The 26,328-nt window shown below is 43.4% G+C and overlaps 1 protein-coding gene across 11 annotated transcripts in view; it reads right to left on the bottom strand.

The window, feature by feature from the left end:
* Positions 1-26,328, bottom strand: part of cnksr2a (connector enhancer of kinase suppressor of Ras 2a) — a 496,167-nt gene that overhangs the window by 40,255 nt on the left and 429,584 nt on the right. For all 11 annotated transcript variants that reach the window (XM_055644411.1, XM_055644413.1, XM_055644414.1 and 8 more), the window contains 2 exons: positions 25,482-25,582; positions 23,722-24,232 (listed from right to left, as the gene is read on the bottom strand). In XM_055644411.1, the coding sequence (XP_055500386.1) occupies positions 23,722-24,232; positions 25,482-25,582 (612 nt within the window). The remainder of the gene's footprint in view (positions 1-23,721; positions 24,233-25,481; positions 25,583-26,328) is intronic.

Raw genomic sequence — 26,328 nt, 5'->3', positions numbered from 1 at the left:
TAACTAGGTGCGCCACATTGATGGCAGCCTCTGCCTACAGTCTGTTTGTTTTTAAAATCTTTGAACATTTTTTTTAGTCTGTTTTAAAGTTTGTTTTGGGGAATCTTTAACTTTTCTATGTGGGGGAGGGGGGTAGGGTAAGGGGGAAACTGTTTCCCAGTCGCTTCCTGGCGAGGACGCGACTATTCTCCGAGTCGCCTCCTTGCCCCCCTCCTCACGGCCTACCACCTGGATTGGCGCAGCCTTTCCAGCCGGGGACCGCACCAGAGCTTCAACAGTGGTGGCGCAGCGCTGGAGTCACCGCGGAGCAGGCGATGCCTACCTGGATCGTCGTTTGGAGCTCCGGAGCTTTGGGCCGCTGCTGCAACATCGCTGAGCTGTGGTTTGGAGAGCTCCCAGTGCAGCCAGCGCGGGGCCCTTTGACAAGGGATGGCAGGGTTGCATCTCCGTCCAGCGCGGCCTGGGGTCTTCGGGAGCCGTGGACTCCGGTAGGAAGTGCCCGACTCGGATGTCCAAGCCGCTGAGGATGTCCTCCAGTCCCGACGTCGGATTTCCATCACCCCGGTGAGCGGGCCTGAACATCGGGCCGCCCGGAGCCGTGAGAGCGGGGGGTTCGGGAGCTCCCCCGACCACGGGAGGACAACAGAGGAGGATGACTGAATTTTTGGAGCCTTCCCTCACTGTGGGAATTTGATCCTGCTCTGTGGGGATGTCTGTGTTAAAAAAAACTATCGTGTCCTGTGGTCTTTATTATTTATTTGTATGGCTGTATGGCGACCACACATTTCACTGTACCATTTGGTACATGTGACAAATAAATGTATCTTGTATCTTGTATACAAGCTGTGAAAACCGTACGGTTTTTCATTTTCACAACAAATTCCAATAAAAAAGCAGTGTGACAATCCAAGCTGCATTAATCTAAGGTGTCAAAACTAGCTGCTTAAAAAAAAGGGATTTCACAGTTTCTAGGGTACAACAGTTGCTGAACATTTTAATCAGTCTCAGCAAGTCTCTCTGTCTGGTGAAAGCTCAAGAACAAAACCACTTCCCTGAGTGCACCACCTCTCCTCACACACTAGGTGGCAGCCTCAACACTTCAGTGGTGAATCGAGACATTTTTAGGAACACATTTGATTAAATATTTCCAACAAAATGTACCTAAAATAACAATTCAAAAGATATAAACTAAAGATTAACCAACTTGGGTTCATAGTTTGCATACATGCTATTCAGTCATCTATTTGCACATCAAACTGACAAACATCAGTGGCATTTACTGACCTCATTGAGACAGGCAGTGGAAGAGAATTGTAAACACAAGGAACTGCAGATGCTGGTTAACAAAAAAAAGACACAATGTGCTGGAGAAACTCAGCGGATCAGGTAGCATCCTTGGTGAACATGGACAGGTGATGTTTCGGGTCAGGACACTTGCAGCGATGTCGCCTATCCATGTTCTCCAGAGATGCTGTCTGACCAGCTGAGTTACTCCAGCACTCTGTATCATAGAAACATAGAAATTAGGTGCAGGAGTAGGCCATTCGGCCCTTCGAGCCTGCACCGCCATTCAATATGATCATGGCTGATCATCCTACTCAGTATCCCGTACCTGCCTTCTCTCCATACCCCCTGATCCCCTTAGCCACAAGGGCCACATCTAACTCCCTCTTAAATATAGCCAATGAAGTGGCCTCAACTACCCTCTGTGGCAGAGAGTTCCAGAGATTCACCACTCTCTGCGTGAAAAAAGTTCTTCATCTCGGTTTTAAAGGATTTCCCCTTTATCCTTAAACCCCTTGTCCTGGACTTCCCTAACATCGGGAACAATCTTCCTGCATCTAGCCTGTCCACCCCTTAAGAATTTTGTAAGTTTCTATACTTCTATACTTTTTTTAGTGTAGTGTTTTGGTGCTCAATCAGATTTTCATCAACTACAGAAAATATGGATGCAAACACCTCTTTTTTTACAACATTTTTTTAACGTTATCCCTGATCTTGATTATTTTTTTTTCGGTGAGTGGAAACATACACTACAAAGTATCAATGCACTTGAAACTATCAAGTTCCTGCATTGTTACTGTAAGTGTGTGACATTTTCTGACATCCATAAGTATTGCAATACATCAGGTAGCCGCCCTTCAATCTCCCCTCCATCCTATTCTCCAGGCTGTGATTAATGTTTGGCCATGATTCCACTGAAGTCAGTCTTCATCAGTACTTCGGACAAAGGAACTATTTTTCATGCTAATGTGCAGACCGCTGGATGTGAACGTGATGGGCTAAGGAGAATGACAAGTTTGTTGTGAAAATACTCAAGGTTGAAGATGTCCTTGGATACTCAAGCTAGTCGGTCTGCACAGATCTGTAGCACTTGGCCAGGCACCCCAGTCTGGGCCAGAGGCTTTTCATGGATTCATCCTCTTGAAGGAGGCTCCCACATCAGCCATAGAGACTGAGATCACAGGATAGTCAGGGGCTGTGGGGGCTCGTGTAGGTGTGTCATTATTCTGCCCTTCACATTGTGCGGAAAAAGCATTCTCATCTGAATGAGATGCACTGTTGCCACTTATGCCACCTGGTTTAATCTTGCAGGAGGTGACAGTGTACAAGCCCTGCCACATCTGTCTATGACACCAGCTCAGCTCAAAATAGTGTCTTGGTGGCCCCCAGGAAGTCATATGTGGACTGTTTGCATGATAATGGATGTGGTGGGAGATTGCAACCTTCACGTGGTCCGCCCTGTTTCGACAAATGCAATCAACCCGGCGTGCACAATCAAATAAGATCAAATAGAACAAGTTGTCCTACAACTTTAGGCTGTGCACGCCATACGCAAGAAGAAGAAGAAGATAATGGATCACCAGCAGTAAAGGGCACAGATCCAGGTCTCAACAGATTACCAGACTCCTCATTGGGGAAGACATTTGGATATGCTGGGAATGGAGGGATACGGATCACATCCAGATATGGGGGATTAGTTATGGGCACACCCTCATCCTGACAACATTTTATGATGTCGGTAATGACTGTGACATGTTCATTCTGCTCTATCCATGATCCTTGAACATGGTCCAGTCCATCAACATGAAGCAGTCATAGAGTCTACAGCTTGGACACTGGCCCTTCAGCTAAACTTGTCCTGTTACCAGCCCCAATACACAAAGACGGCCTCCAATGTTGCCTATGGCAATGAATTCCACAGAATCATCATCCCCTGGCGAAATAATTTCTTCCTAATCTGCTTTCTAAATGTACAGTGCCCTCCATAATGTTTGAGACAAAGACCCATCATTTATTTATTTTCACAGCAGTGTTTATACATAGTCCCCGCATTTCAGGGCACCATAATGTTTGAGACACAGCAATGTCATGTAAATGAAAGTTGTCTTGTTTAGTATTTTGTTGCATATCCTTTGCATGCAATAACTGCTTGAAGTCTGATTCATGGACATCACCAGTTGCTGGGTGTCTTCTCTAGTGATGATCTGCCAGGCCCAGGCCTTGTTTTGGGGGCTAGTACCCTCAGTTTTCTCTTCAGCATATAAAAGGCATGCTCATTTGGATCGGGTGATTGACTTGGCCACTCAAGAATTTACCATTTTTTAGCTTTGAAAACCTCCTTTGTTGCTTTAGCAGTACGTTTGGGATCATTGTCTTGCTGTAGAATGAACCGTCGATCAATGGGTTTTGAGGCATTTGTTTGAACTTGAGCAGATAGGATGTGTCTATACACTTCAGAATTCATTATGCTACGACCATCAGCAGTTGTATCAATGAAGATAAGTGAGCCAGTACCTTCAGCAGCCATACATGCCCAGGCCATAACAACCCCATCATCGTGTTTTACAGATGAGGTGGTATGGTTTAGATCTTGGGCAGTTACTTCTCTCCTCCATAGTTTGCTCTTGCCATCACTCTGATATAAGTTAATCTTCATCTCATCTGCCCACAAGACCTTTTTCCAGAACTGTGGTTGCTCTTTTAAGTACTTATTGGCAAACTGTAACCTGGCCATCATATTTTTGCGGCTAACCAGTGGTTTGCATCTTGCAGTGTTGCCTCTGTATTTCTGCTCATGAAGTCTTCTGCGGACAGTGGTCATTGACAAATCCACACCTGAAGGGTGTTTCTGATCTGTCGGACAGGTGTTTGGAATTTTTCTTTAATATAGAGAGAATTCTTCTGTCATCAGCTGTGGAGGTCTTCCTTGGCCTGCCAGCCCCTTTGCGATTAGTAAGCTCATCAGTGCTCACTTTCTTGTTAATGATGTTCCAAACAGTTGATTTTGGTATGACCAAGGTTTGGCTGATGTCTCTAACAGTTTTATTCTTGTTTCTCAGTCTCATAATGGCTTCTTTGACTTTCATAGATATAGAAAGATAGAAAATAGGTGCAGGAGTAGGCCATTCGGCCCTTCGAGCCTGCACCGCCATTCAATATGATCATGGCTGATCATCCAACTCAGTATCCTGTACCTGCCTTCTCTCCATACCCCCTGATCCCTTTAGGGCCACATCTAACTCCCTCTTACATATAGCCAATGAACTGGCCTCAACTACCTTCTGTGGCAGAGAATTCCAGAGATTCACCACTCTCTGTGTGAAAAATGTTTTTCTCATCTCCGTCCTAAAAGACTTCCCCCTTATCCTTAAACTGTGACCCCGTGTTCTGGACTTCCCCAACATCGGGAACAATCTTCCTGCATCTAGCCTGTCCAACCCCTTAAGAATTTTGTAAGTTTCGTTAGCACAACTTTGGTCCTCGTGTTGATAAGCAGCGATAAAAGTTTCCAAAGGTGATGGAAAGACTGGATGAAAGACTAGGTGCCGAGAGCTCTCTTATACCTGCATTAAGGAGGCAATCAAACACACCTGAGCAATTACAAACGTCAGGGAAGCTATGTTTCAGGTGCTTCAGGTGTGATAGAATTCACGGGGCAAGAGGTGGAGGTGTTGCATTGCTTATCAGGGAAGATATTACAGCAGTGCTTTGGCAGGATAGATTAGAGGGCTCGTCTAGGGAGGCTATTTGGGTGGAACTGAGAAATAGGAAAGGGGTAGCAACACTTATAGGGGTGTATTATAGACCGCCAAATGGGGAGCGAGAATTGGAAGAACTAATATGTAAGGAGATTGCAGATATTAGTAGTAAGCACAAGGTAGTGATTGTGGGAGATTTCAATATTCCACACATAGACTGGGAAACACATTCTGTAAATGGGCTGGATGGGTTGGAGTTTGTAAAATGTGTGCAGGATAGTTTTTTGCAGCAATACATAGAAGTACCTACTAGAGAAGGGGCGGTGCTGGACCTCCTGTTAGGAAATGAGACGGGTCAGGTGGCAGAGGTATGCGTTGGGGAACAGTTCGGGACCAGTGATCACAATACCATTAGTTTCAATGTAATTATGGAGAGGGTCAGAACTGGACCTAGGGTTGAGATTTTTGATTGGAGAAAGGCTAACTTTGAGGAGATGCGAAAGGATTTAAAAGGAGTAAATTGGGACAGTTTGTTTTATGGGAAAGATGTGGAAGAGAAATGGAGGACATTTAAAGGTGAAATTTTAAGAGTACAGAATCTTTATGTCCCTGTTCGGTTGAAAGGAAATAGTAAAAATTGGAAAGAGCCATGGTTTTCAAGGGAAATTGGACACTTGGTTCGGAAAAAGAGAGAGATCTACAATAATTATCGGCAGCATGGAGTAAATGAGGTGCTTAAGGAATATAAAGAATGTAAAAAGAATCTTAAGAAAGAAATTACAAAAGCTAAAAGAAGATATGAGGTTGCTTTGGCAAGTAAGGTGAAAGTAAATCCAAAGCTATAATTAATACAGCTATAGTAATAGCAAAAGGATAACGAGGGATAAAGTTGGCCCATTAGAGAGTCAGAGTGGACAGCTATCTGCAGAGCCAAAAGAGATGGGGGAGATATTGAACAATTTCTTTTCTTCGGTATTCACCAAGGAGAAGGATATTGATTAATGTGAGGTAAGGGAAACAAGTAGAGTAGCTATAGAGTAGCTATAGAAACTATGAGGATCAAAGAAGAGGAAGTACTGACTCTTTTGAGAAATATAAAAGTCTCCAGGTCCGGACAGGATATTCCCTAGGACATTGAGGGAAGTTAATGTAGAAATAGCAGGGGCTATGACAGAAATATTTCAAATGTCATTAGAAACGGGAATAGTGCCGGAGGATTGGCGTACTGCGCATGTTGTTCCATTGTTTAAAAAGGGTTCTAAGAGTAAACCTAGCAATTATAGACCGGTTAGTTTGACGTCAGTGGTGGGCAAATTAATGGAAAGGATACTTAGAGATAATATATATATAAGCATCTGGATAAACAGGGTCTGATTAGGAACAGTCAACATGGATTTGTGCCTGGAAGGTCATATTTGACTAATCTTCTTGAATTTTTTGACGAGGTTACTCGGGAAATTGATGAGGGTAAAGCAGTGGATGTTGTGTATATGGACTTCAGTAAGGCCTTTGACAAGGTTCCTCACGGAAGGTTGGTTAAGAAGGTTCAATGGTTGGGTATTAATGGTGGAGTAGCAAGATGGATTCAACAGCGGCTGAATGGCAGATGCCAGAGAGTAATGGTGGATGGTTGTTTGTCAGGTTGGAGGCCAGTGACTAGTGGGGTGCCTCAGGGATCTGTGTTGGGTCCACTGTTGTTTGTCATGTACATCAATGATCTGGATGATGGTGTGGTAAATTGGATTAGTAGGTATGCAGATGATACTAAGATAGGTGGGGTTGTGGATAATGAAGTAGATTTTCAAAGTCTACAGAGAGATTTATGCCAGTTGGAAGAGTGGGCTGAAAGATGGCAGGTGGAGTTTAATGCTGATAAGTGTGAGGTGCTACATCTTGGCAGGACAAATCACAATAGGACGTACATGGTAAATGGTAGGGAATTGAAGAATGCAGGTGAACAGAGGGATCTGGGAATAACTGTGCACAGTTCCCTGAAAGTGGAATCTCATGTAGATAGGGTGGTAAAGAAAGCTTTTGGTGTGCTGGCCTTTATAAATCAGTGCATTGAGTATAGAAGTTGGGATGTAATGTTAAAATTGTACAAGGCATTGGTGAGGCCAATTTTGGAGTATGGTGTACAATTTTGGTCGCCTAATTATAGGAAGGATGTCAACAAAATAGAGAGAGTACAGAGGAGATTTACTAGAATGTTGCCTGGGTTTCAGCAACTAAGTTACAGAGAAAGGTTGAACAAGTTAGGGCTTTATTCTTTGGAGCGCAGAAGGTTAAGGGGGGGGACTTGATAGAGGTCTTTAAAATGATGAGAGGGATAGACAGAGTTGACGTGGATAAGCTTTTCCCACTGAGTGTAGGGAAGATTCAAACAAGGGGACATGACTTGAGAATTAAGGGACATACGTTTAGGGGTAACATGAGGGGGAACTTCTTTACTCAGAGAGTGGTGGCTGTGTGGAATGAGCTTCCAGTGAAGGTGGTGGAGGCAGGTTCGTTTTTATCATTTAAAAGTAAATTGGATAGTTATATGGACGGGAAAGGAATGGAGGGTTATGGTCTGAATGCAGGTGTATGGGACTAGGGGAGAATACGTGTTTGGCACGGACTAGAAGGGTCGAGATGGCCTGTTTCCGTGCTGTAATTGTTATATGGTTATATGGTTATTATATGGTTATATGTGTCCCAAACATTATGGTGCCCTGAAATAGGGGGGACTATGTGTAAACACAGCTGTAATTTCTACAGTTTCTACTGAAACCAAAATGTACAAAAATGTTCTCAAATGGTGGAGTACAGCGGCAAATAAATAAATGAAGGGTCATAAACATTCTGGAGGGCACTGTACGTCCTTTTATTTCCCTCTGGTCCTAGACTCTCGCACTAGTGGAAACATCCTCTCCACATCCACTCTATCCAGGCCTTTCATTATGTGGTAAATATCAATGAGATTCCCCCTCATCCTTCTAAATGCGGGAGAGAGAAAACAGGGAATTATAGACCAGTTACCCAGACATTGGTGGTGAGGAAGATGCAGGAGTCAATTATAAAAGATGAAATAGCCGGGTGAGAATGCAGGAGAATGTAGCTATGAGAATGCAAGGTGACTTGGACAGGTTGGGGGAGTGGGCAGATGCATGGCAGATGAAGTTTAATGTGGATAAATGTGAGGTTATCCACTTTGGTAGCAAAAACAGGAAGGCAGATTACTATCTAAATGACGTCGTTGGGAAAAAGGGAAGTACAACAGGATCTGGGGGTCCTTGTTTATCAGTCTATGAAGGTAAGCATGCAGGTACAGCAGCCAATGAAGAAAGCAAATGGCATGTTGGCCTTTAAAACAAGAGGAGTCGAGTATAGGAGCAAAGAGGTCCTTCTGCAGTCGTACAGAGCCCTAGTGAGACCACACCTGGAGTATTGTGTGCAGTTTTGGTCCCCTAATTTGAGGAAGGACATTCTTGCTATTGAGGGAGTGCAGCGTAGGTTTACAAGGTTAATTCCCGGGATGGCGGGACTGTCATATGCTGAGAGAATGGAGCAGCTGGGCTTGTACACTCTGGAGTTTAGAAGGATGAGAGGGTATCTTATTGAAACATATAAAATTGTTAAGGGTTTGGACACGCTAGAGGCAGGAAACATGTTCCCGATGTTGGGGGAGACCAGAACCAGGGGCCACAGTTTAAGAATATGGTGTAAGCCATTTAGAACGGAGACAAGGAAACACTTTTTCTCTCAGAGTTATGAGTCTGTGGAATGCCTCAGTTCTCTGGATACTTTCAAGAGAGAGCTAGATAGGGCTCCTAAAGAAAGTGGAGTCAGGGGATATGGGGTAAAGGCAGGAATGGGGTACTGATTGGGGATGATCAGCCATGATCACATTGAATGGCAGTGCTGGCTCGAAGGGCCTACTCCTGCACCTATAGTCTATTGTCTAAACTCCAGCGAGTACAGGATCAGAGCTGTCAAATGCTCATCATATGTTAACCAAATTATCGCTAGAATTATTCTCATAAACCACCTCTGGACCCCGTCCAATGGCAACATTACCTTCCTCAGATATGGGGCCTTAAACTGCTCACATTACTCCAAATGTGGTCAGACCAGTGTCTGACCACCAGGGGGCGCTGCACAATGGCTGCCTCGACAAAGGTCTGTCTTTGTTTTTTTCATTCTTTGTGTTTTAGTTTGTTGTAAAATGTATGTTTTAGATTATCTTTAGGGGCCTGTCCCACTTGGCGAATTTTCAGCGGACTGCCGGCGACTGTCAAGTTGCCTGCACTCGCCTGAAAAACTGGCAATTGGAACGGCGACTGTCAGAGTGGAACACACACACACACGCACACACACGCACACAAACACACACACATCGCAAAGGTGGGGGCCAGAGAAAGCAGGGGTAGCGCTGTCTGAAATTCACGGTGCAAAGATGGTGATACAGACACACACCGCGACGAACAGGAAGGTTAAGATGGCTAGCACAGTGTACGGTAAGTCCTTTAAACGAGGGTGGAGGGGAGAAGAGGGGAGAAGAGAAGGGGGGAGAAGAGAAGAGGGGAGTAGGGGTGGAGCCACTTTTAAGAAGTCAGCCAACTTTTAGATACACTCCTGTGAAGTTCGGCGTGCATTCAACATTACCGGTCGGTTGTCCTTGGCTCTGAAAACTCGTGCTTACGTTTATTTTTCCCATTGAGCCAATGAAAATGCCCGGTCAGCAAAGGCGATTAACTAAAACTACCACCGACTACCCATAACTACATGGCAACCCCACTACAACTGCACCTACGACTACAGGATTATTGATTATTGAAAAATTTGGGGCGAACATACGGAGGCTGCGACTAGTTCCCAGAATGTGGGGACTCCTCGTGACCATGAAGGAGGCTCAACAAAGACCACCAGCAAACATGTGGCGACCATGTGGCGAGCACAGAGTCTCCTGCACTTGCCTGGGGGGCAGGCCCTTTAATATTTGTATTCGTGGGGGAGGGGGGAGTGTGGGTGAAACTTTTTTATATCTTTCCTCCACTGAGATGCGACTTTTCCCGTGTCGTATCTCCGTTGCACAGCGGCCTAACATCGTGGAGTTGGCGGCCTCTTGTTTGGGACTTCTAGAGCTTCAACAGCGAGAGCCTGCGGACTTTAACATCTTGGAGCGGGCGATCCCTTTGCCAAGGGTCGGCCTTTGGTTCTCCAACCTGCGGGAACTACGAACTTTAACATCGTGAAGCTCGCAGTCCATGGAACTCCAAGCCACAGGAGTTTCAACGCTGTCGTGGGTGCTCAATCGCCGGATGTGGGTGGTTCGACTCCCCCAACCGCGAGAGGAAAGAAGATAAGACTTTATTGTCTTCCATCAAAACCTTTGTCCACATGGTAGACTGGTCCAGAAGGTTAAGGCAATCTAACACAAAATAAACTTGGCGAGAGGAGGCAGAGGGCGGTGAATGCTTCTCTGATTGCAGGTGTGTAACAAGTGATGTACAGCAGTGTTTGTTGCTGGGACATTTGTGATATATATAAATTGTTTGGATGAGAGCATTGATTAGAACATTGATTAGACAGGGAAGAAGTTAGTCTCAGGATACCTACATGATATAGTCCAGCTGAAACGTTGGGCGGAGTGGGGGCAGTTGGAATTTAATCCAGATAATTTTGGGAGGTCAAGTTCTGATTGGAATGGCAGGGACTTTAAAAGCATTAATGTACAGGGAGGCCTTGGGGTGCAAGTTCATAGCTCCCTGAAATTAGCAACAGGGGATAGGGTAGTGAAAATGGCATTTAGCACATTTGCCGAGGCATTGACTGGAAGAGTTGGGACATCATGATGCAGTTGGTTGAATTGTGGTGGTGGCCCGTCGGAGATGAAGATAGTATGGTTGTGCAGTCTCATGTCTCGTGGGATGAGTCTGATGCGTGAGCCACACACACGGGAACTGTGGGGGCATAAGAAGGACGCTGTGGGAGGATTTAGGATTGCAGCCTTCCATCTGTCTCTGGCACTGGACTTAGAGGTAATTCATACAGTACAGGTCACAACACTACAGGAAGGACGTGGTAGCATCAGAGAGAATGCAGAAGAGATTCACCAGGATATTGCTTGGAGCAGAAGGCTGTATTTATAAGCAGTGATTAGATAGACTGGGTTTATTCTAACTGGAATTTAGCAGGCGGAGGGGAGACCATATAGAGGATTATAAAATGATGAGAGAGCATAGATAGAACGGATAGATTTCAGAATCTTTTTCCAATGACAGAGGAGAATAGAACCTGAGGGCATAGGTTAAAGTTGAGAGGGGAGAAATTTAAAGGAGTTCTGAGGGGCTGCTTTTTCACTCAGAGGCTGATGGCAATATGAAAGCATCGGTGATTGAGGGCAGATACAATTTGGACAGGTATGTATCGGAAAGGCGCTAAGAAATACAGGCGGAAGTGTAGCCAGATGTTATTATTGGCAAGGATGAGGTGTGCTCTACATTTTGATGGTTCCTCAATGCAATGCCATGTATTTTACTATTTGCTCTGCACTGTTAGCGACAAAACCATCTGCAATTTATTTCCTATCGCTCACTTTATCTGAGGCATTGCATCAATAATTGCTGCATCAGCAGTCCCCATTTCACTGGCTTCTGACTTGACTAATGAGATCTGAGACCCTCTTGTTCCACCCTGTCACCATCCCATCACCACCATTCCATTTATTGTATCATTGCCCCATTTACCCTGGAGATAGTAAACAAAGCATTAGTCAAAGCCTTTTTGGGCAGTGGGACTGTCAATTTTGTGCTCATTAAAGTGAAGGATGAGCAGACATGATCGATTTTGCTCTTGACACAATCCAAGTGCATTGAACATGTGCTGCTACATCTCGTGAAGAATTGTTCTGAAATGTGCCTGAGCAGGACAATTGTATTTCCATTTAATGGCAATCAGTGTTTTACTTTCAATTAATGTTCTTCAGGGCAAATTAGGAACAGAGCTATAAAACTGATTCGCATGGATGCTCTTTGAGACAATGGCACTTTGATTCTAATTTAAGTCATTGCAGATGCTTCTACTCCTATTTTAAAATATCGCCAATTATTGAGTCTGAAGAAGGGTCACGCCCCTTAATATCGTTTGTCGATTTCCCTCCAAAAATGCTGTCTGACCTGCCAAGTTCCTCCAGCAGTAAGATTTTTTTTTCACCAATTATGGAAGGATGTAAAATTGCACTTTGCTTCTCTTTCGGCAAATTTATGCTCATAAACAAACAACAAGAATATACTGTCCTCCTGGCTTGCTGCATTTTATACTATCAGAGCCTGATGGTCTGGGAACAATGTCTTAGCATATTTTGTACCTCAAAATTGCTTCATGTAGCATCAAGTCAGAGCATGGGCTCACAGATTAAAACACAATGCTAATCATGTTGTACATTGGTAATATATTCAGGGAAGGTCAGACCTTTTTCAGATAAACAAGAAAATGATCTGTATCCTTTAAAATAACAATGCAACATGGGAATAGGAATTTTAATAAAAATGCTGCCTTGTGCATTATTGATATTTAAAAACCATCCTGTGATATTTTCAGTTTCTCAAAGGTGAACAGCTGATTTCGGAAGCGTAGCCAATGTACAGGGAGTCAAGTGTAAATAACTGAACAGCAGGGCCAATTAAAAGAAAATGCTGAGAAATCCCAGCAGGTCAGGCTACATCTGGTCAACCTGAGGAGTACCTTCAGCAGCAGACTGGTTCCACCAACGAGCTAGCAAACTGTACAACTACTCCCCCTTCTGTCGTGGGGTAGACTGATTCCTCTCCCCCCCGCATCCCCAATCTGTGCACATCACCAATTATTTCCCCTCGTCACCTGAATTTCATGTTTCATATATCTGGTGTTTTATGACTGTTGGCAGATCAATTTCCCTCCTGGGATAAATAATGTCCTATCGTATCGTATCGCATCTGTGGAAAGAGGGGGTGGGTCTCTTGATGGAATTGTGCATCCTATGCCTTTCACAGATCAGGAAGACTCGAGGTCTGGGTCATCCACACGCCACTCCTGCCGAACTCTGTTTGGATGCTTCATCCAGAGAGGACTTTAGCACACACGCTCAGCATTGCTTACAGGGGGGATATTGTTGGAACCTCCCCATTCCGCTCGGTTTAATTGTCCCGACTGGATGTGGCAAGCCTGCAGAGCCTTGATCTGATCATTCAAAATGGGGACATTTTGCAAGCAGCACAACAGCAAACAATCAAATCATTGATGGTGCCGAAGAAGAAATGGTTGAAAGCTTCAAATTCCTAGGAGTAAATATAACCAACAACTTTTCCTGGACCACCCATCTTGAAGCAAAGACCAAGAAAGCACACTGATGCCTCCACATCCTTAGAAGGCTTAGGAAGTCTAGCATGTCCCATACAACTCTCCCCATCATCTACAGATGCACCATAGAAAGCATTTTATCAGGTTGCATCACAGCATGGTTTGGGAATAGCTCCATCCAAGACGGCAAGAAACTGCATAGAATTGTGGACGCACCCCAGACCATCACACAAACCAACCTTCCTTCCACTGACTCCATTTATACCTCACGCTGCATCAGCAAGATTACCAGCGCAATCAAGAACCAGTCGCACCCTGGCCACTGCCTCTCATCACCTTCCCATCAGGCAAAGGGTATAGAAGTGTGAAAACGCACACCTCCTGATTCAGGGACAGTTTCTTTCCAGTTGTTATCAGGCAACTGAATCATCCTACCACAACTAGAGAACAGTCCTGAACTACTATCTACCTTATTGGAAAGCATTGAACTATCTTTGATCGACTTCATCTTGCACTGAACGTTAATCACGTTATTCCCTTCATCATGTATCGGTACACCATGAATGGCTCGATTGTAATCGTGTATTGTCTTTCCGCTGACTGGTTAGAACACAACAAAACCTTTGCCACTGTACATCGGTACACGTGACAATAAACTAAATTAAAACTCAAATATAGCAGTTCTGAACATATGGATAGAAAAAAAACACTTGATCGTTGGTTGTCATCAGCTCTGTCCTGTGTACATGTTTTTTGGGTGTTCAGCACGCATGCGTGTAGTCCTGTGTTGCATGTTGTCCTGGGTCACCAAGTAGCTGATCATATTCACGTATGCCTGTTGCTGTTCCCATATGTTGTTTTATGGTCCTTATTGGACCAGTGGTGATCCCTGGTTTGATAGGAATTATATAGCAGGCTAGGAAGTTACAGATTATAGTGCAGCACATTTCCACTGCTGACATTCCACCATGTCTGAAGGATGTCGTTTTTGATCTGCTAGATCCACTTTGAGTCTATCCCATTTATTACACCAGTCTTGCCAGAGAGCACAATGGTTTCCACAGTGTGAAGATAGGAATTTCAGTCCGCCAGGATTGTGCTCGTGTCTACTTATGCTAACATGCATAGATGCATCTGTCATTTGTAAATAGAGTCATTCAGCGTGGAAACAGGCCCTTTGGCCCAACTTGCATGCATTGGCCAACATGTCCCAGCTACACAAGTCCCACCTGCCTGCGTTTGAGCCATATCCCTCCAAACTTGTCCTATTCATGTACCTGTCTATTTGTTTCCTAAATGTTGTGATAGTCCCAGCCTCAACTACCTCCTCTGGCAGCTCGTTCCATACATTCACCACCCTTTGTATGAAAAAGATACCGCTCAGATTCCGATTACATTTTTTCCCCTTCACCTTAAACCTATGTCCTCTGGTCCTCGATTCCACTACTCTGTGCAAGAGTCTGTGCGTTTATCCGATCTATTCCTCTCATGATTTAATACACCTCTATAAGATCACCCCTCATTCTCCTACGCTCCAAGGAATAGAGACCCTACTTACTCAACTTCTCCCTATAGCTCAGACCCTTGAGTCATGGCAACATCCTCGTAAATCTTCTCTGTACCGTTTCCAACTCGACAACATCTATCCTATGACATGGTGCCCAGAACTGAACATAATACTCTTGAGTGTAGTCTCACCAACATGTTATATTACTGCAACACAACTTCCCAACTTCTATACTTCAAATCATTGATCTTATGTAAACATCATGAAGCATGCAACTATGCACCTTGGTTGGCGTTAGATGCCTGTGAATGGCTGTAAGAATCATTCTGACTTCCAATCCTGATAGCATGATTCATTGAGCCAATTAATACTATTTGTGCTCATCATTGAAACAAAGACTAGGATTGTGGATGCAACACAAGAATCCAGTCACCCAGCTGCTCCATTTCTCAGTTAATTGGGCCCATGGCAGCGTGGTGGCGCAGTGGTAGAGTTGCTGCCTTACAGCGCCAGGGACCTGGGATTCAACCTGACTGAGGGTGCTGTCTGTACGGAGTTTGTACGTTCTTCCCGTGAACTGCGTGGGTTTTCTCCGAGATCTTCGGTTTCCTTCCACACTCCAAAGACGTACAGGTTTATAGGTTAATTGGCATGCTTATAAATGTAAAATTGTCCCTAGTGCGTGTAGGGTAGTGTTAATGTGCGGGAATCACTGGTCGGTGCGGACTCGGTGGGCCGAAGGACCCGTTTCTGCGCTGTATTTCCAAACTAAACTGATTTGGACAAGGGGATTGAACGCTTTGTGGCCAAGTTTGCGAAATATATGAAAATAGGTGGAAGGGCAGGTAATGTAGAGAAAGCAGGGACTCTGCAGAAGAACTTGGACAGGTTGGGAGAATGAGCAGAGAAGTGGCAGATGGAATATAAGAGGGTGGTGACTCTGTGGAATTCATTCCCACAGAAGGCTGTGGAGGCTACTCCAGCATTTTATGTCTATCTTAGGCCAAAGGTGTTCGTGGAAACATATCCTGGCAGGTCAGCTCCAAGTGATAAAAAGCAAAGAAATTAGAGAAAAACCAGCTAAAGGGCCTGTCCCACTTTCCTGAGTTATTCACAAATTCTCCTGAGTTATTCATGAATTCTCCCGAGTTTTCAAACTCGCAGAATGTTCGTAATGAGTCCGTAGGAGGCCGTAGATATATTGTAGCGGCTCGTTATGCCAGCCGGAGGTACTCGGGGCTATTTTTTTACTCATGGACATTTTTCATCAGGTTGGAAAAAACGTCCCGACTTACCTGATGCCCCGAGTACCTACGGCTGGCATAACGAGCCGCTACGATATATCCACGGACTCCTACGGCCTTCTACGGACTCGTTACGAACATTCTGAGAGTTTGAAAACTCGGGAGAATCGTGAATAACTCAGGGGAATTCGTGAATAACTCGGGAAAGTGGGACAGGCCCTTTAAGCTTATGGCAGCATCACGACACAGGGTTTTATTACCGTGCGTTTCAGCCAGTGATGGAAGTGGGGGATATGCAGCGAGCTAAGAATCTTTACAACTCTGCTATTTGATTTGCACAGATGGTATTCCCATTGTTAGTTCAGACATTATTTTTAATCCTTTTGAATTTTCATATTAATTGCTCATTAAACGTATCCGAGAAAGTTAATTCCCACGATTGAAATCTTAAGCACCGTATCAGAGAAATTATAATTTTTTCTCAAATGCCAATCTCTCTGTGGTAAAAAGGCAGGAATGGTGCAGTTTGAAACTTTGAGGCCATAAATTGGTCATTTGAGATTTAAAAAATGTCAAATTTAAAGTAATTACTTAAAAAAAAGCATTTACTTTCTGCCACCATTTTTTCTCTCAATCTAATCCTTTTGCCTATTTCTCCTTTGGGTCTAATTAATAGAGGCAGGAGTAGTCCACTTGGCCCCTCATGTCTGCTCTGACATTCGATGAGATCACAGCTTGTCTTTCATTTCACCACTATTTTTTCTGATCTAATTCTTGACTGACAAATCTATCAATCTCTGCCTTGAATACACTCAGCAATCGACCTTCAAGCCTTCTTGACATAGAATTCCAAAGTTTCAGAAAACTCTGGATGACCAGAGTTAACTTTGTCTTTGCTTCTCATCCGTTGATGCGATGCGTTGTTGGTCGCAGTGTTCACCGTGGCCCTGAATGTTCCTTTACCCTGACCCTGCTGTTTATTGTTACCGCAAGTTACCCTGAAAAAACCATATGAAATGTGCAGCTCCAGGTGCAAGCTGCAGGATGCCCTTGCACCAGCGAGGCATGTTAATACAGTAACATTTTGATGCAAACGAGTTGAGTATTCATGCCTTCTATATTCTGTTGTGCTGAAGCAAAACAAGAATTTCATTTTCCTATCTGGGACACATGACAATAAACTCTCTTGAATATTGAATCTTGAGCATTCAGGTCTAGATAGAACAGCACAGGAACAGACCCTTCAGCCCACAATGTCCGTGGCAAACATGATGCCAGGTGAAATTAATCTTATTATTCCATATCCCACCAATATGTCCGTCCAAAAACCTCTCAAATGCTGCTATTGTATCCACCTCCACCATCGCCCCTGGCAATACGACCAGGCTGAAATAAAAAATTGGCTATTAAGAGATAGCTGCCTATTTTTGTAGAACATTAGGGTATTCTCTGTCTCTTCAGGTGCAGCCACAGTAACGGATTGCGCCAGTTCCAGGAGGTAGGGTGATATTAAAGGATTTGGTGCTATGGGTCAGGGGAGGGGTGAGAAAAATTCAACTGCCAGGAAATAGTGGATGTGGATCTTGTAACATATAAAAAAAGTAAACAATCTGAAACACAGCCTCTGATCCACCCACTTCTGCTCATCGTGGAGAAGGGATTGGGGCTGGATAACATATTGGAGATTTAAAAAGTAAAAGATGCATGCAGGTTCCGAAACCACGATTTTAAGTGTAATTCGAATGGCTGAGGTTCCCAATCATGGGGTAACCTGCTGGTAAAAGCAAAGTGCAGATTGCTGGATTCAGGAGAGAGGCACTGGTTCACTTTACTGCTTCACCAGCTCCTGTGCATGGATATCTCTTCCTGATCTTTCCAATCTTCTGGGATTTTACCTTTGTATCTCTCTCTCTCTTTCTCTCCTCTCCCTCTCTCAACTACCTCCCCTCCCCCACCTCCTTCCTCCCTCCACTCCACTCCCCCCAACCTGATCTGAAAGGAGCCGGAATTCATAATCACACTTTCCTTGGTAATGTGGTTCTTGCTTCACAGCGCAGTGACATTGCTGTAACAGTGGCTGCCTCAGTTGCAACCTTTTAGTGACAATATTTTAAATGAAGAGTGTGAAAATACAGGTCATTGCTCGGGTTTACAGAGGCAAACTTGTTCCCAAACACACGACATATATACAGACTCCTGGAGGAAAATCTTCCTCCACCCCCTTCTATTTCCCACACTTTCTAGTATTCACTTCTGCTCGACACAAACTCTTCTCTCTCACTGTCCCACCCCCCCCAAATGTTCTACTCCTGGTAGACGACTCACTAAAACAGCATATTAACAGATGTAGGCGTAAAAACAAGGTGCTGGAAGATGTCAGTGGATCAAGCAGCCTCTGTGGAGCCAAAGGGATGGTCAACGTTTTAGGTCTGACAGGGAAGATAGCCAGTGAATGGAAGTGAGAGTGAAGGGGTGAGACAAAGGCTTGTGGGTGATGCGTGGAACCAGATAGAGAGGGAATGATGCGCAGGTGGAAACATGTGGGGGAGGATGATGAGTCTTTGTATTGAGGAGTGGGAGGGAAGGGGTGAGACGAAGGCTTGGCTGTCTGAAATACCTGAAAATAGCACCTATAAGCCTCTGTCTCAACACTTCCCCCTTCCGGTTCCATCTGCTCATCACCACCGATCTTTCACCCACCAGCCTCCATCTTACTCGTTTCCACTCACTTCTATACAAGGCGATCGTTTCTCTGTGTTCCTGAACCTGATGTAGTGCCTTGAGCTGAAACGTCAGCCTCTACAGATGCTGCTTGACCCACTCAGTTTTTCCATCATTTTGCTTTTTGCTCCAGATTGCAGCAGTGGCAATATCTCGTGTCTCCATATCTTGGAGCAACTCGATTGTGCTGAAGAATCAGTGGAGACACAGTCCAGCAGGAGCTGCAACATTACTTCCTTCAGGCTTTTGAAAGCGCTTTAGAAAGTGTCAAATATGAATGGGAATTGGAGCAATAACAAGCAAAAATGAAAAAGAAATTAACTTTTACAGAAAAATCTAGGTCAATCTGTTACTGATTAAATAAAAATTGGACACTAATCAGTTTCAATTCAGAAAAGTCACCTTTTTAGGTTTGATTTAAAATTCGGCTAAGGATTTCTTTCAGTTAAATTGACAAGTTGTCGATCACAGTACCATTTCAAAACAATCTTAATTAAAGTGAAACTACAAATTGAACAGATTCTTCTCTAAATACTTAACGGATAACGGGGCTGCGCAGAGCATGCATGAATGTGGAAATGAAATGTTGTCAGGATTGTACTAAGCTCTGTAAAACGATCAAATAGTTGCAATTGGCCTGCCAACCTAACAAAATGTAAAAATAACATGTTTTCTTTCACAACTTTAAACCTCGTCTCTCAAATGTTACATTAAAAGACCATTAGGCAGCTGATTTTTCCGTCACTCTCTGTAACCCAGCTGACAGCTCCCACAACACATTTTTAATTGAGTTTGTCGCGAATGGACCACAACAGCTAAAATTAGGAATATGGTACTTCACAACGGAATTAATTAGTGAGGGAGCTTTGTGCAGGGTAGAGATTGTACACTGAAGCCTGCAATCCAGCATTTACAGATTTTAAATTGTACATCTCTAAACATTTAATATTTACGTTAATCAGAGCCACTACCTATAATACTATCTCCTTGCCAATATACCTGCCAATATAAGCTCTGTCAACTTTAAAAACAAACACACATTGAAAACTTCATAAACATTTGAGATAATTTTGTTGTGCTTCTGAAGGTTTGAGGTAATGCAGATAGAACTAAAGGCATCAGTAACTGCAGAGGGAATATATTGTGAAGATCCAACTGTTTGTTATCATGCCCTTAATGACTTCCGTCCAGTGGCTCTGGCATCAACCATCATGAAGTGAGGCTGGCCATGGTTCATATCAATCCCTACTCCCAGACACCCTTGATCCACTGCAATCTGCCCACTGCTGCAACCACACCACGGCAAACACCGTCTCCCCAGCCCTGGATGATATGGACATTGGTCTCCTATTTATTGACTATATGTCTGCCACCCACACCAGAATTCCAACCAAATTCACCTCCAAACTCCTGGACAGAGGTTTCAGAACTGCCCTCTGCATCTGGATCCTTGACGTCCTGCCCTTTGGTTTAGTTTAGTTTAGAGATACAACACAAATACAGGCCCTTAGGCCCACCGAGTCCGCACTATACTCTCATGATTGTTCAGCTAGAATTTGCTCTAATTCCATCTACAAGTTTGCAGATAACACCGTGAGCTGCATATTTAACAATGACGAGATGGAGGAAAGGGAGGAGAAATGAACTTAGTAGCGTAACATTAAGACAACAACCTCTCCCTCAATGTCAGCAAAATAAAGGATGTGGTCATCGCTTCAGGAAGGGGGTGTGGTACATGAATCAATGGTGTTGCAGAGAGAATGGTCGAGAAATTCAGCTTCCTGGGCATAAAGTCGCCAACAGTTTGTCCTGATCTAAACACACGGACGCAAGAGCACATTAATGCCTCTACTTCCACAAAAGACTAAGAAACATGTAAAATTCTTAAGGGATTGGATAGGCTAGATGCAGGAAAATTGTTCCTGATGATGGGGGAGTCCAGACCAGGGGTCACAGTTTAAGAATAAGGGGTAGGCCATTTAGGGCTGAGATGAGGAAAATGTTTTCATCCAGAGAGTTGTGAATCTGTGGAATTATCTGCCTCAGAAGGCATTGGAGCCCAATTCACTGGATGTTTTCGAGAGAGAGATAGGTTTAGCTCTTCGGGCTAATGGAATCGTGATATGGAGAGAAAGCAGGAACGGCGTATTGATTTTGGATGATCAGCCATGATCATGGCTCAAAGGGACGAATGGCCTACTCCTGCACCTATTTTCTATGTTTCTAAAATTCGACATGTTTCCATTTTCAGTCCATCATCCACACGTCCATCTGCTCACCACATCTCCCTCCTTTGGCCCCAGATCTCCATCCACCTTTCCCGTGAGATTCCATCATCTCCGTCAATCACATCCCAGCCTCTGTTGTTATCTCCACTTCTCTTCCTAGCCGAGTCATCAAACAATAAACCCCTCTTCACTTTAAACCACCTTTCACACGACAGCTCTGCCCCCCCTCCCACCACCCTAACCTCTCAGTCCAGTAGAGGGGGGTCACGGTCCAATGCCACGACCATCCATTCATTACCCTCCACGGATGCTGCCTGACCTGCTGTGTTCCTCCTGCAGTTCGTTTATTGCTCCAGATTCCATCATCTGCTGTCTTTTAAGACCCCATTGCTCTTTAAACAAATGGTAATGCATAACTGACAAATTATTCTGCAGTATTTATCACTTCTTGGACCATTTAAACCATCTTAATCTCAAATGCGTGAATCCTGACTGGTTCAGCTCTTTTTAGTGTTGAGCAAGTGAGCAACTTCATGCCATTGGGGTGATCCCATTGGTGTCAAATGCCAAACCTTGACGAGGAGCAGTGCAGTGCTGGCAACATCACTCTGAAGATTTATCCCATACTTGCTGAATGCTGAATGTTGATGGCCTCACTGCTATTATTTTGAAACTTCTGACAATGTATTAATTAATTAATTAATTTATAAACAACATTTGAAACTATAGATCTGCAAACAGGAGGGACAACTGAGCAACAAATATTTATGATTCACATACTTGATTTAAAATAACTAAGGAGAAAGGGTGTATTTGTCAAACAGAGAGTAATCTGTGAGAAAAACGTGACAGCTGGATGTTTAAACACTGACGCTGAATCATTGCAAAGGTTGATGCAATGGAAGTGGAAGCTCTAAACTCCAAGATGAACGTCCCAATGTTTCCAAATAGAACACAGAACAATACAGCACAGGAACAAACCATTTGGCCAACGGCATCAGTGCAAAACAGGATGCCAAATTAAACTAATCATCTGCATGCATATGATCCACATCCCGCATTCCTTGCATATCCATATGCCTGAATTAAAGCCCCTTAAACACCTCTGTCGTATTTGCTTCCTTCACCACCCCTAGTAATGTTTTCCAGGCACCCACCACTTTCTATGTAAAAAAAATACCCCAATATATATCCTTTAAACCTTCCACTCTCACCTTAAAGTTCAACCTTCTAGTAGTTGAAATTTCCACCCTGTGGAAGATTCTACCCATTTTGGGTCCCTCATCATTTTATACACTTCTATCAGGGCTTCAATAGACAATAGACAGTAGGTGCAGGAGTAGGCCATTCGGCCCTTCGAGCCAGCACCGCAATTCAATGTGATCATGGCTGATCATCCCCAATCAGTACCCTGTTCCTGCTTTCTCCCCATAATCCCCTGTCTCCGCTATTTTTAAAAGCCCTATCTTCATACAGCCTCTGACGCTCCAAAGAAAAGAATCCAAGTTCACCCAACCTCTGCTTGTAGCTGAACCTCTAATCTGCTCATATGTGTTGAACGGTTTGGCTCAAGAAAGCAATCAGGGTCTTCAATTTTCCTTGAGCCTTGTCAACATTTCCAATGGAATTAAATTTGTTCTTAAAAGATAAAACTATGCCATAACTGAGGCAGAGTTAATAACTCTCCAGCTGGAAGTTAAGAGAGCCAGAGTCAGATTCATTTGTGGAAATTAGGTTTCATTATTGGCCAGCAGACATCTTTGCTTAACTCATGTAAGCACAATAGGCCTAATGTTTGTGTGTCCACAGTGGAAATATGCTTATGTGGAATTAGGAGGTTCAACTATTCTTTCCATCTAGCAGCTTTGCCAATCATACTGATGGAGGCATACACTTGGCAATGACATGATGCAAACATATCGATACCCTAATTCCATTCCAGTCTCATCAGTGGATTTTGATTAAAGAAATCATTACTTTTAGTTAAGGACACTGATACAAATCTGTGCATTAATTTTGCATCAATAGTAGCTCTATTTAAAAATATTGAGTTTTCCTCCTACATTTTGACAAATTATCTTTGTGAATTTACTGTGATCTGGTTTTCCCCAATTAGCGATCAACACCTGAACACAACACCATAGAAAATGCACAACAACTTTCTGGATTATGAGCAGCTAAAATGTAAACCTCTTACTGAGAAGGTGTTTACTATAGAGAAAGCATGCGTGGGATTGCTGCTAATTCCAAAATGATTTCAACTGATTTTGGATTAAATTCAGGACACAGGCAGAAAATAATCTTTGCTGCTTGAGGACTGAATTTTATCCGAAATAAATCAGTTGCTTTAATCACTCAACTCCAATAGGAACTTGTATAATTTTAAATCCAGCAAGTGTTAAAATGAATATCTAACTGAATTTGAATGGTTGAAGATAGTGTGTGGCGCTTTCACGACCACGCTGGTTTTGCATACAGCCTGTCACCGCTGGCAACTCGCCAGCAGCCTCACGAGAAGACCAGCCACAAGAGCTCAATAACAACTCCAAGGTCAGACGCACTAATTGTCATTATCTGCACACGGGTTATGATTGAGGAGAATGTAAAAAGGGACTTCTGGAATAAACGAGACACGAGGTATCTGGCTCAGCTAAGCGTCGTTTGTTCTTTGCTTTATGTCATGGGATTCAGTAGATTCCACAAGTGCATGGTCTTACCTTTATCCTCTGGCTTTTCCTCTTCGATTTCTTGCTTCTGAACCAGTTCAGCCTGAGCTCCGGGGAGACAGATTGCGGAGCTCTGACAGGAATGACTGAACCCACCATCTCGAGGTAGTGTGAAACTGCGTGGTTTACCCCCTCCAAGGTTGACCCCCGGCCATCGTTCACCCTCTGCCAAAGGGAATGGTCCATAGTGATCCTGGATCTGGCACCGTTGGGCTGGCAAAGTTGACAGTCTCCGATGTTCTGGTGTTGGTAAGCCTGCTTCACAAAACACAGAATCCTCAAGTGGAAGAGTCTGGAGATAGTGCAGCCCTGAGCTGGTCAGTGGAGTCTCTATTAGATCTTGCCACGACCGGCGTTCCCAAGCCCCTGGTTTACGAGCAGGTGATTCCGTACTTGCTGCAGGTTCCGGCCGGAATTCCTCATGGGACGAGTGAGAATGAGATGTCTCCGTTGAGGACAGTCTGTTATGTTTAGGCTCAAGATATGGACTGGCACAGTTCACCTTAACAAATGATAACACAAAGGCCAGTAAGTAAACGTGAACATTGATTTTGATTTACGCAGGAATAAATAATTGAAAATAAGTCAAACTTCAGAATAGGTTTGTACACTTTAAAAAAAAAAGAATCATTATCACATCCTAATTGATTGATATGTGTAGGAACTGCAGATGCTGGGTTAAACCAAAGATAGGCACAAAACGGTGGAATATCTCAGCGGGTCAGGCAGCATCTCTGGAGAGAAGGAATGGATGACGTTTCAGGTCTGAAGAAGGGACTCGAGCTGAAACGTCACCCATTGGTCATTATGTTATCATTGTATAGTGTATATATTGGTCCTTATGTTATCATTTTAAGACTGAAGAAGGGTCTCGACCTGAAACATCACCCATTCCTTCTCTCCAGAGATACTGCCTGTCCCGCTAAGTTACTCCAGCTTTTTGTGTCTAATTGACAGATATATATATATATATTTTTTCATATATATCTGGGCGCTTGGAGGATTTTTGAAATATTTCTACATGCAGTTTATTAATGTTAGAGATAGAATTACAATTTGGACCCACAGCAGAATGAAGATGACAAGTTGGGAGAGGAGCAAGACTTTGCAGTCAACTTTCCCATATAAATGAATTGGATGTGCTTTCTGTCCAATGGCTTCACAAAGCAAGAAAATATTCCCCTCATTTATAATGTGAACATTGAGAAATATAAGGAAAACAATTTATAATTATTTTAATTCAGCAAAATATACAGAAATGTTTCTTTGATATCAAATATTAAATTTCACGAGTATCGGCTGATGGTTATATTAGCCCTTGCACGTCTGCAAACTGAAGTCAATGGAATGTAACACACAAAGGCACGTACAGCAGCAATCTACAATTGCAAACATTAATGCCCGTGATGGATGTACATTCCTTCCCCTAGATGATAAAAGTGCAATTAAATATGGAAACAATTAGAAAAGGAATCAAAAAGAGCTAAATTATTTAAATGCTTTTAAAAATAAACTTAATTTATGAAGTGGCAAAATATTGCAGCATTAAAGTTAGTTCTGATGTGTTACAGTAATATTGGTGTTTTGAAGTCTGAAACGTCACCCATTCCTTCTCTCCAGAGATGCTGCCTGACCCGCTGAGTCACTCCAGCATTTTGTGTCTATCTTCGGTTTAACCAGCATCTGCAGTTCCTTCCCACACCGTGAATCTGCTTCCGCTTTAACATTCAGCTACAATGAGAATGACTTACTGAAGGCGGTCGAGGGTAGGTGTCGTAAGGAGGTGGTGGACTTTCTTGCTTGGGTGTTGATGGGGTGTCCGCCTCGTCTTGTTCACTTTCACTCCAATAATCTTTCATGATTAAAAGAATAAGTTAGTGATTGCTTGTGCTAATTAAATGCTGTACAGCGAGATGTTCAATTTACCACACATTTCACATTTTCTAAGGCAGTTGATTTAATCTCAGCTCAAATAATTTAGAAACGTTTCCAACGAATACGATCAACCTAGAGAGTGTGATTGGTAATGACGATGTACACAAGTAGACCTCAGATAATAACACAGAGGGAGAATATTTAGCCCATTAGATTCATGCTGGCTTCCAGCAAGCAATCCAATTAGTCTCAATCCCCTTCCACTTACCTTCACCGCTGCAATTTATACCCAATAGCCTGTCAACTCCCCTTTCATTGTTTACTATTGCTGGAAATAACATTCAGATCCTAACCAGTCATTGTGTAAAACAAGATTTTCTTCTTGCCGTAGATAATATCTTAGAAATTTAAAACCCATGTCAATTGACATCTTCAAAACTGTCTAAAATCTAATCCTAAACTTGCTTCTCTGAAATATAATGGTCAGGAAGCAGAAGGTTATTAAACATTTTTATATTTTCAGTTTAATATATTTTTAAATTTTAATATTGGCAGTTTCAAATTTAACTTGCTTTATCCTAACTAACTTGTCAAAACATAGAAGGCAGCCGGGTCCATGCCAGTTCCCCACAGTCCCATTCTCCTTCACCCTCTGCCCCTGGATCTTATGATCTCTCACATGACCATCGACTCCCCTTTGTATTTTTGGCCACTTACCTCCAT

The sequence above is a fragment of the Leucoraja erinacea genome, chromosome 13 (genome assembly GCF_028641065.1).
Source record: "Leucoraja erinacea ecotype New England chromosome 13, Leri_hhj_1, whole genome shotgun sequence".
NCBI lineage: Eukaryota > Metazoa > Chordata > Chondrichthyes > Rajiformes > Rajidae > Leucoraja > Leucoraja erinaceus.
Note: the sequence above shows the minus strand (reverse complement) of the source record. Positions and strands in the feature narration are given on the sequence as shown.